We start from the raw sequence: 17,430 nt of genomic DNA, 5'->3' as shown, positions 1-17,430 counted from the left end.
TTTAACATCTCATGCAGTTTTATTTGAAATTCTATCATTGATTGTTTGGTTCTCGACACAGACATCCGCATTGGTTTGGAGTTGGTTTCTGTCCAACATTCACTCTTTTTTTACTCTTGTCTCAATGAACTGTGGAGGAAAATATCCGTCTCTTACCAGCTAGGCACTAACTTTGTTTATTCATTATTCCCTAATTATCTTGTTCCCTTGAACCCACAGTAAATGTTTATTATTATTCACATTATTATTTTATTGTGTTATGACTGTGGACCATAATCTAAAGCAACCCATATATTTATTTGTAATATTTTGGGTATTATATGTAGTACTGTGAAGCTTTTATTAGTAGTACTAAAGGAATATGATTAATGCATTTTTAATAGAAATTGAACACTAAATCATAATTTCAATACTATTTATTTGATACAAGATTGAGATTATAATATTGTTTCTAATGTAAAGATATACAGTATTTTAAATGTTTTTCTGCATCATACTATTCAGGTCAAAAGTGTTAAAATCGACGGAAACAAAAATGAAAAATCTGTAGGACAGATAAAGTTCAGCAGCGAACATGACACGTGGCAATTTACAATTGCATGTTGTTTCTGCTTTTAATTAACAAAACATAAAAAAACAAGCAGTATCTAAACATCTTAAGACTTTCAGGTGATAACAGCAATGTGCGAGCGCAAATGATTATCGTGTGAAAGTCTGCAATATCCCTGCAAGACAACGCTCAGGTCAAAACACCCACTTTACCGCGGAGTAGCCGCTAGCTTACCTGCTAAGGCAACCAGATTTACGCACTGCGTATTTATGCTTTAGAAATTACATCAAAAACCCTTGTCAAATGAGCGTGTATGTGTAGAAAGCTTTAACAATAGTGAAGATTGGGGGTTTACATGAGCACTAACCTGTAGGACAGCTAAAGTTCAGCAGTAAACATGACACAAAGCTTAATTTACACTTGAATGTTTTTTCTGCAAAGTGAGCGGGTAGTTTTCGCCCTAAAACAGCCTGTGTGCAACTGCTGCCGTGTACATTTTATAGCCAATTCCCTGTTCTACGTCCACTGCAAACACGTATCATGTTTTCATGTCTCTCCAAAGTTTACAGTTAATGATAAAAGATTCCAGATGTTGGATCACTGTTACGTCGTTGCACCAGCTGATGTTGGAGTAGAAGCAGATTGCGTTCCGGGACACTCGCCGACCAGAAAATAACAAAACCAGTCAGAATATCGTTCACGTCTTTCTAAAACAGTGGTCACGCGAAAGGGAATGAGGTAACTGTTTCCTCTACTAAACCAATGCAGGTCACGTGAAAAGACTCAAGACCTGAAAACCCAGTCGGGAAATGAATGAATCATTTCTGATTCATTCATTTGCCTATGCAACAGTCCCAATGCGTGGTCACGAGAAAATTAACAAATCTCTCTTTGAGAGGACTGTCCATACGTTCAAATGACATTTTATAATTATTACATTCTGTTCTACATCTTCAATATTTCAACAAATACCAAATTAAACCATAAATATCCATGTAGTTACATTTCTGGGTGTCCACACAAGCATACAGTTAGGACGTTTATACTAACAATGTATTCTAACTAACAAACTGAGCACTATGAACATTTCACAATTCAAATATCTCATTCACCAACTCACTCCTCCTTGATTTGTGAGCAGATGCAAACAGCTGCTGACGACTTCCTGTGTGCGTGCGTGATGCGCTTCCCAAACCCACCAACACAGAAGAAAAAGATGCAGACAAACAACATCCATTGTGCCGGTGGGCACAGGGCTGGTGGATGGAGCGGGTGGTGTCGGGGTGCAGGGGCAGGGAGGACGTATTCACACTCACTGGGTATTTTATCTCTCTGGGTGCTGAGAGTGGTTAAGTGCTCCCATCTAGTCCTCTATCTTTCTCATCTGGTCTTGTAGTCCTCCATCCTTCTCATATGGTCTTCTAGTCCTCCATCCTTCTTATCCGGTCCTCCTCATCTGGTCCTGTAGTCCTCCATCCTCCATCTTCTCATTTGATCTTAAGGGTCCTCCATTCCATTTCGCCGTAGTCTTCCATCCATTTAATTGGGTCTTCTAGTCTTCTATCTGGTCCAGAAGTCCTCCATCTTTCTCATCTGGTATTTTAGTCCTCCATCCTTCTCATCTAGTTCTGTACTCTTTCATCCTCCTCTTCTGGTCTTTGGTCCCCCTTCCTTCCCATCTTTCATATCTGTTCCTCTCTCACGTAGCCAAAATGACTACGAAACTGCCGTCATTGGGCCATGATCTAAAATAAGCTGGGCCAGCATCGGCCCGATCGCGCCACTACAAAAAAAACTTGTCGGCCCGTGTCCGGTTCCCGACTCGGCTGAGATTCGGGATGAATGACGCGCCGGAATCGGGCTGAGTACACTGGTCCAATTCCGGCGTGTGAAGTTGCCGTCACAGGGTTGTTAGTTTAAAATAATGGAGGCCAGCATTGGCCTGAGCCCAGCTCGGGTCCGGTTCGCGGTTGCTCGTTGCGCATTGATCTCTACCTCATTAATCGCATCGATTAAAGTGTTAATTTTGACAGCCCGTACAAATAAATACCAAATACTTACCAAAAAGAGTGGACGTTGGTAAAGAAAGAAGAGAAAGTGCGAGTACAAGGTCCATTCCTTTTTATACAGCTCTCAAGTGGGGGCTTTTTTCTTTTAAAACAGCCAGTTTACAATATATCTTTTTATTGAAAGAGACTATTTTGATCCATGTTATTACATGAAAGTAATGTAACATTATTTCTTTAAGATGTAATGAAATACACCGGATTGAAATGACTGGAACAGACCTTTAGAGATGAGGTGGGCTTTGAGTTTGCAATTCTTTTTGACAAGAAGGCAAGATTGAGATGGGCCACAAGGTCCTCAGGCTAACAGGCTGATAGTTTGGAGGGCATCCAGCTTATTAGCCTGACGACCTTCCAGACCTGAAAGCTCTCGGGCTAAATACTCTTATGAGTTAAGTTGAAAGCTTGTAGAGGGATCAAAAGTTATTCCCCGGTGAATGCAACCAGAGAGCTAAAAACTACTAAAAGCTTTAAAAAATACGCCACCGCAACATTAAGGCTGCCGTTCACAGTCATTTTAGATTCAAGAACAGTGCACACTACTCACATATCCGCTGTTTATGTCCCTTAGCATCTATGTTATAGCATCTAATAATGACAACCCAACAGACAACACATTTTCTTTCTCTAAACATGTCTCAGTCTGAACAGGGCCGTTTCTATAATGCCACATTTGGCCCACGTATGACAGCCTTCAATGGGCTGGATCCAGTTTCAGTGCTGGTTGCCACGGCTGCCATGTCTCAGCCTGTTTAGGCCCGTTTCTATGAAGCCAGATTTTGCCCAGGTCCGGCAGCCATCAACGACCAAGAACCTGTTTTAGTGCTGGTTGCCAATAAACCCGGCTGTCCTTTCTGAGCCAGAATAGGGCCATGTCTGTAACTGCTACATCTGGGTCAAATATGGGCCAAAGCTGGCTCACAATTGGCCGCATCGAGCTGGATTCAGCCGAGATTGCCACCACACAGCCGCAATACGGGGAAGTCCGTTGGCTACGTGGGGTAGTCGTTCTCATCCGATCCTCAAGTCCTACATCCTCATGTGGTAGGCTTCCCTCCTTCTCATCGAGTCCTGTAGTTCTTCATCCCTTTCTTCTTGTCTTGTGCTCCTACATCCTTCTGGTCGTTTCTCATCATCATCATTTAATTGATCAAATAGGGATGTTTATTGTTTGATTGGCTTTGTTTCTTTTGTAGTAGTGGTGAAAAGCATCATCTCCACTCTTCTTCAATTCACATTAACCTGAAACATCTCAGACCTCGGAAGTCCACTGTAAGTTTATTTATGTATTCTGACTGCCCATCCCTTGTTCCATGATGTGATGATAAACTTGATGACTATGAAAGTATTATTCATGAAACATCCTTGAATCTACAGTATGTGCAAGCGGCAGCAATCATAGTCAGCAAGAAAACAAGCAGCAACTCCTTTAAAAGCACAGCAACTTCCTCTCAGGCAGGCAGCAAACTCTGGTGAAATAAAACAAAGAAAGCAGATTGTTTTCAGCCAACTATCATACTTCAAATATTGCTTCAAATTACATTGGTTCTAACTTCAATTTAAAAAAAATAGATGACGGAAAAAGTTTGCCTGCTTTTCTAAAACGAGAGAAAAAATAAATTGAGGAAGTGAGAAACACTTGCCCAATCCAGGATAGAAAGAAAAACTAAAGAAAAAGGAAGACTGACTCAAGTCAGACTCAATTTATTGCACTACTTGAATACATTTGGATAGAATCCACGTTTATCAGTAAATCTTGTTGCAATAGAATCTGCCTATAAAAATATATTAACAGCTCATGCAACTCAATGGTTTATCTACAAATAGCCCTGAGTCCCGGAAGACATGTCATGTTCTCACTATGAGCAATACATTGTTTGTGGTTGGTAACAAGCCAGAAACAGAAATTGAATGAAGAAGCGCCTTCTTAAGAATGATGAGTTCAGTGAAGAGAGTAGAACAGATCAGCATTATACTTCATTGAAAGAAGAGCAAAGGTCGATAGCTCTGTGTAACAAACACTGGGAAACATCCCGTTTTGCTGAGTTAAGCCAGTGGAAGTGTCTTGAACTCCCTACTGACCAGCAAGGGGCTAATCCTGCTGTTGCAAAAAAAGGTCTGATTGTATAGAAGTCTATGAGAAAATAGCTTCTCTCCTACTACTTCCCTCAGTTAACATTGTAAACAAACAGTGTTTGATTTCAATCTCTATTTTTAGAACAAAGAATGATGTTTGTTAAGTAAATTATTATTTATTAAAAGTTATATTGGTCATGGTTTAGGAGCGTGTTTGGTTATTAGCTAGTATGAAACAAAAGCATTGACTTGAATAGATTTATTAATAGAATTATGATTCACAAATAATATCAATGTTAATAAATTCTCATTCAATATTTCAGTTGTACTATTAGACACTAAAGGTGTGTTCACACCTTGCACTTAATTTATCAAAGTGTCGAAAATCATTGGGATGGTGACTTTTCTAAGAAAAATGACTGACCGTTTGAACAAAAATCACGTGGCAAATCTCCAGAGAGGTGTTGAAGATGTCTGTGAACACCAGAGACAGCTGATAATTACTGTAAAGCTAAGGCCTGGGGAAAGGACGCCCTACACATCCCTGATGGATTTCTTTCACATTTTCTCCTCAAACTGTTTTTTTTCAGAAGTTTTTTCTCCTGCCAGGTTGTGAATGAGCAAAGGATGTAGGACTGCCCTGCGAAGCAAATATTTTCTGCGGAATTTTCTAGTTATAATTGTACTAGTTTTTTAGAGTGTCTTTATCTTTGTGTGTCCTGAAGCATATTGCATCTTTGAAAACCCCACCGGATACAGGAACTCAGAAGAGTGTGGGGTGGGGGGGGGGATGGGTTTCCTGACAAGGAAGACTCATCTCAGCACTTTAATTACGACACTCCTCAGTTTCAAGTCAACAGTGAATGTAAACACAGACAGACTCAACTACTAGCATAGTGACAAGCTCATGTAAGAACACAACTCGAACCGGCTGAAAACATGGCTGTGGGTAACAATGTGCTCTGGCCTCCTTTAATCCTATTCTGGATCTGCCTGTTGGAAGCCGGCTGTGATATTCAACACCAAGCACAGGAGGGTGAGTCTTCAGGAGTTTTTCAGAAGGATTCAATAATGGTTCTATTCATATCGCTGTCTTAAATTTTAACATGTTTATGTGTCGGTGTCATTGTACATTTAAAGTCTGAGGCACAAGGCTATAAAGTGGGCCATTTAAACTGACTGAGATTTGATAAAATGATATAATATTATGGTACCTATAGGATTATCTTCCCATTGTAAATAGGGTGACAATAGAAATGCCCTCAGACATTATCATGTGTTTTATCTGCATTGTATATGTATATATTTGAAGAGTGGGAATTCAAAACTAGCAAGGTTTCATGATTGTATCAAAAGTTTAAAAAAAATGGTGGGCAAGTCATTGTAATGTTTTAAAAATATAATCATTTTGAAAGATATTGTTGGTCACATGCTCTGAATTTACATTTATGCTGGATTCGAATTGTCTAAATTTGCTTAGGAAGGTTCCTGAGTGAATGAGCTGTAAGTGGCTGCCTTGTAGGAGCTTCACTATCCTTCACAAAAGGGAGGGAGATGATTCCGTCCCGCGGTTCCTTACAGCGGCAATATTTAAATACTGACGTGTGGTTTGACTGTTCACAGCAATAATTTGAACCTGGTTGTTGTCTCAACTACACAAGGATGAAGGCGTCTTAGATGCGCTTCTTTGTATAACTCATTTTTGGCCCTGACATCCCTAACATGCGTCTCCCGTGGCATCAAAACTTCCATCAAAACCGCATTCCCTAAAAACAGCGGTTTTCGTTTCCTGAATCCTAATGAATTCTCCTAACCATCTTTCCTTGACCCCATGATCTTTTACACATATGTCAAGGAATAGTGGTTAGGAATTGATGTTAGGAGGATTTTTTTTTGACAATGCGAATCCAGCCAAAGACAACTAATGGGTAACTGTTGAAAAATCTGTAAATACAAGTCATGCAATATGACAAACATTATGTAATGTAATGTAGGAATGTACACCCCCCTGATGAAGACATGTGGGAAACACTTTTTAGGGATTAATAGAGCAAGAGCACTCTCACGCTGAGTGTTGAAAGGGGATGCATAGTCCCCTGCTATTAAGGAGCGCTGCTGGAAATTAGTGACTTACATTTCGGTTTGGAAAACTTGTTTTTTTTTCACAAAGTCCAGCTTGATTGGACACAGTTACAGAGTTGTCTGTCTCTGTCTTTGTTTAGTAGAGATTTTCCAATCTGATAAACAGACCAGGCTGGAATGGAATTCTGACCCAACCAATGAAGTAAGTTGGATTGCTAAGTCACACGTTTCCATGTCATTATAAGAAATGTATCATGTACTGTAAAGACAAACACAATTTAATCATTTGCTCAATAATGACAACCCTTTGAACTAGTTGTTAATTGCTAGCTATGAGTACATGTTTTTACATTTCATGTTTTTTATGCCCTTCATTTATTTCAGCACTTTGATGACTGCTAAAAAGTTGATGTGGTTGAACCGGCCTGTAGCTTGTGTTTTGAGTAAAATAATGATATCAATTTGAAAAAAGTCCTCTTCTGCCACTGTGAACCGTAACGAGCAAAACCAAATCACATGTTTTTTACTGAGGCGGTTGCACCTATAGTTCTACTATGCAGCTTTTCACTAGTGTTCTCTTGCATCTTCCTGCCATCGCAGTGGAGCGAAATTCAGCTGAGCATTGGCACACCAAGTCCAGTACCCGTACTCCAAGCTTGTCGAAGAATCATGACGAGAACGGTTTTAAGCAGATGGATGGAGCGGAAAGGTGCCCACCATCTGCTGATGGATGTTTCATTTGCCCAAGAAGAGGAGCCGTCTGGTCAGCTCACCCCGCTAAAAGTTCACCTGTTTGATTCAAACACACCTATTGCAAGATTTCAAAATACTCGGGCTGTTCTGGACCTTCAGACCCCGAAGGTGTTCCCTGTAACAGTCCCTCCAAACCAAATATCAAGCTATCTGAACCGCAGCCAGGCTCTGAGCCTGGGCTCTGTGAGCAGTAGGGGCTTTCATCTGGGCCTCTCCTACTCAGGAAGGTGTGTGCTGGTAACTTCCATCAGACTGTACTACAGGAGGTGCCCTGACACCGTGGCACATCTTGCCTCATTTGAGGGAACCGGGGCCGGGTCTGGTCCATTGAAGGGTGCCTGCGTGAAGGGCGCTGTGGAGCTTTTCCCGCCGGTTAGAGAGTGTGATGTGGATGGAGTTTGGAGTCCAGTGCAGGGTGGGTGTAACTGTAAGGCTGGCCATCAAGTCATGGAGGACACCTGTCAAGGTATGGAGGTTTAGAGTTGATTCAAATTCCCAAAAAGAGGTGTTCTGGCCTGGTTATTATCTGGTACAACAGTCAAAATGGAGTTTAATGTGGCAAGATAAATGTTTTTTACTTTAATTCATCACAATGAAGTAAATGTTATATACATATTGAAAAGGATATATATATATTGAAAAGGCTATAAAATCATAGAACCGTCTGTGTTTTGATTGGCTCCTTATAAACGTGGCCTTCACTGTGGCGCTTGAATAAATGATTAATTGATAAACCATTTCTCAATGTTCTTCACAACGTGATGTATTCTATTTGTAAAGACAAAGCCTTGTGGTGCTGAGATACTGATCCCAGGGCTGCATTTAGTATTGCGTTTGTAACCAAATAATCCTATCATTACATATTTTAAGTGCAAACCTTTACCAATGGTGCATCAAATGTAATAAATATCAAGAAGTGTCGGTGCAGAAATTTCATAATATGTTTGTTGTCGATTGAAAACAGCTCTTTTGTCATTGAACACTTCCTTCTCACACTATAAAATGTTACTATACATACTGGTACTACATATGTATTAAAGAAAAATAGCTAATATGTCATTGGATCAAAAATCTCAATTCCAACTTGACCAGTACAACGACTGTCTGACCTCAGCCCCTGCCCTGATCACTATTTTCAATTTTACCAGTGTGTAGAATGGGCTTCTACAAACCAAGCAACGGGAGTGGAGAATGCCGGCCATGCCCGCAGAATAGCAGGACGCACGGGGAGGGATCAGAGAGGTGCGACTGTCTACAAGATTTCAGTCGCCTTCCAACTGACCCCTATGAGCTCGGCTGCACCAGTAAGAAACACTGGTGTTCTCCTAGTATGAAAAGGATGCAAAGGATACATAATACATATTGAATACCAAAATCGTCTGCTTCAGCTCCCCTCCCTGGTAGTATCACTACAGACGCGGTGGCAGAATGGACAACTCTTTTTTTCATCTGTCACTGTGACCCATCTCCAATCAATTTATTTATTTATTGTCAAATTGATCAATGTCCCTGGTTTTCTACCCTGTGCTGAACTTGTATATCTTCATCTAATGTGATTTTAATACATTCTTTTGTAGATTTGGAAAAGTCTGACCGTGTTTCGCTTCCCTGTCTTGTCTTTCAGAGCCACCCTCTCCTCCTGTGAATCTAACGATCCATTATTCTAATGTCTCTGTGCTGATGATGAGGTGGGATCCTCCGCGGGACTTGGGCGGCAGACAGGAAATTAAGTATTCCATCAAGTGTGAGAAGGAAGTGGATTCTAGCCATCGGTGGGAGGCATGTGGGGATGATGTGATATTTCTTCCATACTCGGCAGGACTGACCAACACGTCAGTCGGCCTCGCAGAACTGAATCCGCAGCACAACTACAGACTTACGGTGCATGCCCAGAATGACCTATCCAATCTGTTGGGAGCGCCGCATTCATCCACTGCTACTGTGACCATCCATAGATGTACGTAACTCTGACTAGATATCTTCAACGCGTTAAATTATCCAGGAAAAGACTGTAAAAAGTAGGCTACCTCGTCACAGGGGTGAGACATTATTTGAGGGTTCAAATCTGGTTTCAGTTCCCGACAGTGAACTTCCCATGTTGAATGAGTTGCAACTCAAACAAGACATTTTCTTCCTCTTTCCGTGGTAAACAACACAGAAAAACACACTGTTTCTTAATTAACAACAGCTTTGTTGGCATGGTCTTACTTTATCTGATATGACCATGCTGCATTGACGATAGCTTATGTTACCACGGTTGACATATTGGAGAGTCTGTTTGATCACTTTTGACTGTACTTGTTCCTGTATTCCTGTATAGTATTGAGCACTGTTCTGTAATGGTTGTTAAGCATTACTTATGTGTATGAGTCAGGCAATGCAAGTCATATTTTTAGAGTTTGACACCCCTGGTCTAACGCTTTCGAATACAACATGCTGCAATCTCCAGTTCTGCAGATTGAAGCCAATGCGGAAGTGTTTTCAAACTTGCTCTCTCCATAATGGCCAGAGCTATATATAAGTCTCAACATTTCAACGTCACTCCTGCAAATTCCAAATATGGTGACTGCTTTTTTTTGGGAAAATCAAAAATGCCGACAGCAAAATCCAGTCCAAGTCAAGGCTTCAAAGCAGCAGTCCACCAACGTATGGAGTCCTCCACTTCTTGTTTACAGTTCATGGTCCACACCTAAATGTTAAGAACGAATAAACATATGACTATGATATTTGCAGGAAGATGAAACGCCTAGGCAAATGAAGGTGTAACTTTGAAATAAATAGTATGAAAGTGCACTTGATTTGGGAGCCACAGTAAACAGTTTTTTTTCTCATAGGGAAAGTTCCACCTGTGGTGATCACTGTGACACCATACTTAAATGTCTCAAAACACCAACTTGAGCCACCTGCTCAGCCGAGTCGCCTCTACGTGTGGCTAACAGTCGGAGTCTTGTTTGGCCTACTGCTGCTCGTGGCTGTTATCCCCATTGCTGTGTGTGTCCTGCGCAGCCACTACACTAAACTCAGGTAAAGAGAGGTTTCACTTCTGCTTCTTTTGAAATAACTAAAATGTGTTATAATTAATTTCTGAGTTAATTTTGACACAATATGAGTTTATTTTCCATCAGCATCTAGCTGCCTAGCTAAGGGCTGTGTCTTTGATAAGGTGGATTGTTTTGTAAAGAACAATCTCACACTGGTATTGTAGGTTTACAGTTTAAGGGTTGAAATTTAGAGCTATTGCCCCCACATGGCTCTTAACATGACTGTGTCTACTAAGGGGGAGATTGTGGGTGTCTTACAATGTTCCTATATCCTCTAAGGGGGCCCTGACAAAAAATGTTTGGGAACCACTAGTCAATGTTGACGTGTCTTTCGGCAAGGCACTCAACCCAAAGTTGCTCCTGGTGTGTATGAATGTGATTTACTGATTGGTAGGTGTCACTGTGTAAAGTAGCTCCTGTCATCAGTGTTTGAATGCGTGTAAATGGGGGGTTAAGGTTTAATTTGTGACTTGTCGACAGCAGAAAATGCAACATTTTGTTTTCATTATCTTTCAAAGAAGAATTCCATAAAAATGTGTTCAGTGTTTATGCATTAAATCTTATGGCTGAGAAATCATTTGTGAACGCTACATTTTACGTAAGTTGATGATAAATGCTCTGCGAGTGTACACAGCAGGTATCTGACATTGTGATTGTCTGCTGTAACATACTGAATCAGAAACAGATCACTCATCAAAAATAGGTGTACTGCTTACCAGTAAGTTACTCCATACCTGCAATAACAAATGCTGAAAATGTTTATACACAAACTTGACACTCAATGAGTTTTTAATCTCCTGCTGTGCATTCTTCCCATTGACCTTTTTACTATTCACCACAGTGAGCACAAGGGAGAGCTCCACTAAGTATGGACTGCAAGCTGCAGCATACTGTGGAAACAGTCGGCGAGGATGGAACGAACATGGAAGGGAGAAAAAGTTACACAAATATGAAAAATAACTACAAATATTGCGATAGTCAGCATTGCGAGTTTGTACGTAATTTAAAGGTGATATTGTATTTCTACATATTTTTAAAGCCCAATTTGTATTTTTAGTGGACAGCTGCTTTCGGAATATTAGATAAGAATAATAATTTAAAAAAAATCCAAAAAGAAGAATACGATATTTTCCTATTTGTGTGGAAACCCTCCAACACAGTCTAAACACAAGGTGATGTTGACCAAACTTAAAATCATTTCATCTACAGAACTCTGGAACAGGAATTAGAGCTTTTGCCAATGAATACTAGATCTTTCGGCCAAACTCCACAAGAGCAGGAGGCTGCACCACAGACGTCCAACAGTAAGCACCATTTTCCATTTTCTTTTCTTTTGTATCTTTGCACAATGCTTTGGCAAAAACACACACAAATACAATTGTATTGTAAGTGACCACTGTTCCTTTTTTTTTCGTTACCACAGCAATGTCTGGTCTACATGTAGCATGCATTGCCATTTGACAAGATCTATATCTTATTCAAATGATTTCCTTTCAGTACAAGAGGAAGATAAGCCACTTTTTAAATGTTATTCATAATTCTTATTCAAAAGAAGCTCAGTAGTAAATCCTTTGACTTCCTATTTGTTTCAGCGATAGAGGGAGTGGTCCAGCCTTTTGAGGGGCTCAGTGACAGGCTGCTGTCCAGTCTTAAGGACGTCACGGTGGAAAGAAAAAAGCTCACCCTGGGCAAGGAACTTGGCAAAGGTCAGTTCATGGTTCCTAAAGAAAAAAGATCCCATTATACCCTCCCAACCAAGAACTGTTGTTGTGCAAACTCAACTTCACTGCAAGCTCTGAATGTGGTGAATAAACTGTAGATATCTTGACTTGCCAGTATGCCGTACGCGGTATACTATATATATACAGTATATAATAATTGAAAAAGAGTTTTTTCAGCTAAACTACTACTTGGCCGCAAATAGTGGTTTTGATGCCTTCCAGTCAGGCTTTTGACAGCACCGCAGTACGGAAACTGCTCTTGTTAAGATTTTTCAACGACATCCACTTAACCACAAACAATGGCAGAATTTCAGTCTTACTGGATCTCAGCGCAGCATTTGACATGGTCGACCATGACATACTACCAGATAGACTAATCAAATGGGTAGGACTCTCTGGCAAAGCACTTAACTGGTTTGAAACATACTTGAAAGACCTAAAGAAAATGTGGTGGTCCCCAAGGTTCAATACTGGGGCCCCTTCTGTTCAACATCTACATGCTACCATTGGCTCAGATTATGTATGTTAAGTGTGTTATCATAGTTATGCAGATAACTATCGATATAACTATATCACCAGGGGACTACAATCCAATACAGGAGCTGGGTAAATGCATTGAACAAATCAACGACTGGATGTCTCAAAACTTTCTTCAATTAAACCAACAGAAGTAATTGTTCTTGGTAACATGGATGAACGATTGAAAGTCAGCGCTGAGCTTCAATCACTGATGTTAAAAACCACAAACCAAGCTAGAAATATATGTGTAATTATGGATTCAGACCTCAACCTGAATAGTCATATCAAGACAGTTACAAAATCAGCCTACTGTTACCTAAAGAATATCTCAAGGAATAGAGGACTTATGTCTTAACCAGATTTGGAAAAACTGGTCCATGCATTTATCAGTAGCCTCGGTAAACCCTTATGTGGTCTACTTTCTGTTCCCAGAGTATGAAGCTATAAAATTATTTCCAAGGGGAGAGTTGACTGTTTCTATCAAGTTGGAGGTTAATCCCTCCAATAGTTTTATTTGAATAAATGTCAACGTCTTGACCAAAAGTCAAAATTTTTCTGAAATAATACATTTCCATCTTTTGGGAACCTTTAATTTGTGTTCCAAATTCTTTCCCAATCATTGCGTGGATTTCCTTGATAACTAAAAACTTTCTCTCGCTGGTTGCATTAGAAGGTACATCGACGATGAACTGAATAAGAATTATAATGTGAGGATTCATCCTCTTGGAACCATCAATGATCACAACTTTTATGAAAAGCCATCCTCATGTTGCTGTGGCACTTCCATTTTGACCAAATTGGTGGTAAAAAATGACATTTTTGTCCATACAACCATGTTACCTGAGTCTGCATATTTACAAGAATATTTTATTTGGGAGTTTATTTCTTCTGTTTTGCAGGAGAGTTTGGATCAGTCTACGAAGGTGTTTTTACAGTAGATGAAGGTGTGGACATCAAGGTGGCCGTGAAGACCATGAGAGGTGTGTATACTGAAATTGAACTCTTTATTAGGACTCATCTGCTCCATCTTATTATTAATTTTTTTCTCCAACCCACGTAGTTGGAATCCACAGTCAAGAAGACTTACATGAGTTCTTGAGAGAGGCCAATATCATGAAGAACTTTAATCATGAGAATGTGGTCGGACTACTTGGTAAGAAAACGTTGCAATTTCCATAATACTGGAACTTTATACATTGCATGTATAAACAACATGTTCTGTTGAGTATTATTGGGTAAATCAGTACCTCAGTAGATTAGTCATTCACAAATATCACATATCAAAGTAATGTTGCCATTTCTGGGAAATTTGCATTACAGTTTGAAAGCTGAAAACTTAATTGTCTTCTTGACATTTTTCTAATTGGGTCCAACATGAAAACCTCAGCAATGTAACCAACTCTCTGCCAAAGTAGCTAGCAGCAAAAAGTGGCAAAATCGAAAAAGAAAGTTCCAGAATCAGCAAAACATTCAAAACTGCCTGCAAAGCCACTCCTCCAAAATTCTCATAATGGCCATGAACAACAAACATGGCTAATGTTAGCAGTCTTAGCAGGTAAGCCAGCAGCTAAAGGAAGACTCAAAACAGATACAATTCAGATAGGTAGAACTGCACGTGGCCCTTTCAATCATTATTTTTGAGTCTGTTTGATTCTAGAGGCAATTACAGGTTTCATGTTGTACCCAAAGACTCTTCGTATTGTCAGCCTTGTGAAAAGAGTGTGTGTGTGTTTGTCCTCCAGGGGTCACTTTACAGAGAGAGCAGGACTTTCCTCTGCCTGTCCCTCTGGTCATCCTGCCTTACATGAAACATGGAGATCTGCGCCGCTTCCTCATTGCTACCCGATATGACGATATTCCTATGGTGAAACTCAGTCTTCCCACGCACACACAGATACACACAGCTTACTCCTGGAACCCATAGAAGAATGCAATGGCGTTACTTAGTATTGGCCATAGTTACTCACTGCCTCTTTTGTGTTTGAAACGTATAATTGATAGCCAGGCTTGTAGATGTGCTCAGGTTGTCGGTGTTGACATATGTTGCTCCTAAACCTGCTAGTGCACATCCTCTTGTCACATGTTTAAAAAAGAGACTTGACATTGGACAACATAGAGACAAGAAATCCACATAGCATCATATTGGGTTTGGCTTTTTTAGGGTATTTATTTATAGAAAACTGGATCACATGGATAAGGTAGGCTTTTCATATTTGTTTATTTTATTTTCAGTTAGCTGTGTAGTTTATTAATTGGTAGAAGGAGCAATGCATGAAACATTCATGAAGAAAATGAAACCACAGATCACACCCTTCTCCCCCCCTTCTTCCAGTTTGTGCCCTATCAGAGCCTCCTGCGCTTTGGGATCGACATTGCAGCGGGGATGGCCTATCTGAGCGCGAAGGGGTTCCTGCACAGAGATCTAGCTGCACGCAACTGCATGTGAGTCCAGAGGCAGGCATTGAGAGGGGGGGAGAGGAGCTTCACAATGAAGGACTACTTGTTTGTATATGACTGTGTCTCTGTCCTAAGCCATTGGTATTCAACCGTGGCTTGTATATGGGAAGGAAGCTGCTCAAAATGTAAGTGAGCAGACTGAAGGCCTGAGAGGAGACGCTGTTTGTTAGGACATTGGCAATTACAGAACTTTTTTTTTTAAATTGAGCTTACTCCCCACTGCATAACTTGTGCTGAATATACTGAACGCACTTCTAAAAATCTTATTTTTTTACCCATAGGCTGGGCGATGACCTCAGGGTGTGTGTGGCTGACTTTGGCCTGTCAAAGAAAATCTACAGCAGCAACTATTATCGTCAAAGAGCAGCTATTCGTGTGCCAATTAAGTGGATGGCCATCGAGAGCCTGTCTGAGTCTGTCTACAGTTCCAAAAGTGACGTGGTGAGTCCACTCTTGGTGGAGAACCAATTTACGTCAGTCAAGTCTGGGTCGTGATATTTACTGATCTTACAGAATTCTCCACTGAATATTATTTCTCGTCCCTGTTCTCTTTAGTGGTCGTTTGGGGTGACCATGTGGGAGATTGTGTCCCGAGGTAGGACCCCGTATCCAGGAGTGCACAACCACGAGCTGCTTGAGCTGCTGCTGTCTGGACACAGGCTCAAGCCCCCAGAAGACTGTGACCACAGGCTGTAAGTCTCTGTGCTAGTCCAGTGGCACAGTGGAAGTTACCTCAGTTTGAATATATGCTATGCATCGGTATATGCTAAGAAACAAAAAAAAAACAGCCTATTGTATACAAGATGTATCTAGATCACATACTGTATACAGCATTTACATATAAACATATTTTTTGTTTTATTTCTTTGCAAAAGACATTATCTATTGACTAGAACGTGACAATATTAATACCTGTTAACGTCTGCCTCTTAATTTTAAATACAAATATAGAACATATTTACTACTTGCATATTGCATATTTATGAATGGTTCATGTATTCAAACATGCATAACACCCGATTCTTTAGTTTTAACATAATTATACCGAGGTTCCTCAAATACAAATCTGGGGTTATCAACATACAACAGAGTTACAGGAAAAATAAATAGGATTTAAAAATGATAATACTTTCTCCCACTTTCTGACAAATGACATATCACTCAACACAAAGATGGAACCTGTAACAATAGGTCCCACATTAATATTCCTGTGTCTTACACCATGGGGATTAGTCTTATATACCTACAGTATTTATATGCCTCACACTGCCTCCTCCCTGCTCAACCTTCATCTCCCTCCCAAACACAGTTATGAAGTGATGCAAAGATGCTGGAACAAGGAGCCGAGCCGTAGGCCTGGCTTCGGGGAACTGGGCGAGATACTGAAAGGTCTTCTCTCCGAGCTGCCAGCGCTGGAGGCCAGCCAGGAGGCCGGCTACATCAACCTCGGCCTGGAGGTTGCTGCTGCTGTTGCTGCCTCTCAGGATCCACGGACAGATTCTGGAGGAAGATTGGAAAACGTGTACATGCCTAGTCCCGGGGGTGCTGCTGCAGCCAGAGATGAGAATGTGGAAGAAGAGGATGGCCACCTTCTGTGTATTGGTCCTGCCCCAGCAGATGATTGTGGCTACGATCTATAAATACAGTGTTTTTGACTAAATTATATTTTGTATCTGAGTTGGACTTGTCATTAACTGTATGCGGGGGAGAGGCAGAGATGTGTGGTACTAAGTATGGAAGTTGATAGAGACAAACTCTTTGTATATCTGTTTTGTAAATATGTTACTACAAAGTATCCGTTATTAGAGAAGATGAATGCATTTGGAATACATATATGGAAGTCCATTCCTTAATTGTATAGAATAAATTAAATAATTCCCCAAACATAATCACAAAGTACACTTTTATCATGATTTTATGAAATGACACATTGCAATCCACCACAACCAAATAAATTGTACATTTAATTTGGTTTTGGCTTTTTTTTAATTGAGTCAATCTTTGATTCTAATGGTAATGTTGTCCCCAATGAGTGCAGTGCACATGGCGCTCGTTTATGTTTTTGACTGACTTTGTATGATAAACTACAAATCCCAGCAGGCCCCAAACATGGCTTCGTCCTGGTTTCTGAGTAGCGCCACGTCACCCCACGTCACTACCGCACC

General features: G+C 40.5%; 1 protein-coding gene across 2 annotated transcripts; it reads left to right on the top strand.

The window, feature by feature from the left end:
• Positions 1 to 5,521: 5,521 nt before the first annotated feature.
• si:ch73-40a2.1 (tyrosine-protein kinase Mer) lies at positions 5,522 to 17,269 on the top strand. Of its 2 annotated transcripts, none has more exons than XM_037478592.2 (15): positions 5,522 to 5,728; positions 6,918 to 6,976; positions 7,375 to 7,993; positions 8,676 to 8,831; positions 9,152 to 9,484; positions 10,362 to 10,551; positions 11,778 to 11,872; positions 12,161 to 12,274; positions 13,708 to 13,788; positions 13,869 to 13,961; positions 14,551 to 14,672; positions 15,141 to 15,250; positions 15,547 to 15,706; positions 15,821 to 15,957; positions 16,575 to 17,269. In XM_037478592.2, exons 1-15 carry the CDS (start codon positions 5,632 to 5,634, stop codon positions 16,903 to 16,905), a joined length of 2,697 nt encoding a protein of 898 aa, XP_037334489.2. In that variant the 5' UTR covers positions 5,522 to 5,631; the 3' UTR covers positions 16,906 to 17,269. The 2 variants fall into 2 exon arrangements, with proteins under 2 accessions (XP_037334489.2, XP_037334488.2); XM_037478591.2 differs by having other exon boundaries at positions 6,915 to 6,976.
• The last annotated feature ends 161 nt before the right edge of the window (positions 17,270 to 17,430 follow it).

Source organism: Pungitius pungitius, chromosome 1 (genome assembly GCF_949316345.1).
Source record: "Pungitius pungitius chromosome 1, fPunPun2.1, whole genome shotgun sequence".
NCBI lineage: Eukaryota > Metazoa > Chordata > Actinopteri > Perciformes > Gasterosteidae > Pungitius > Pungitius pungitius.
This window is presented reverse-complemented; position numbering and strand designations above follow the sequence as displayed.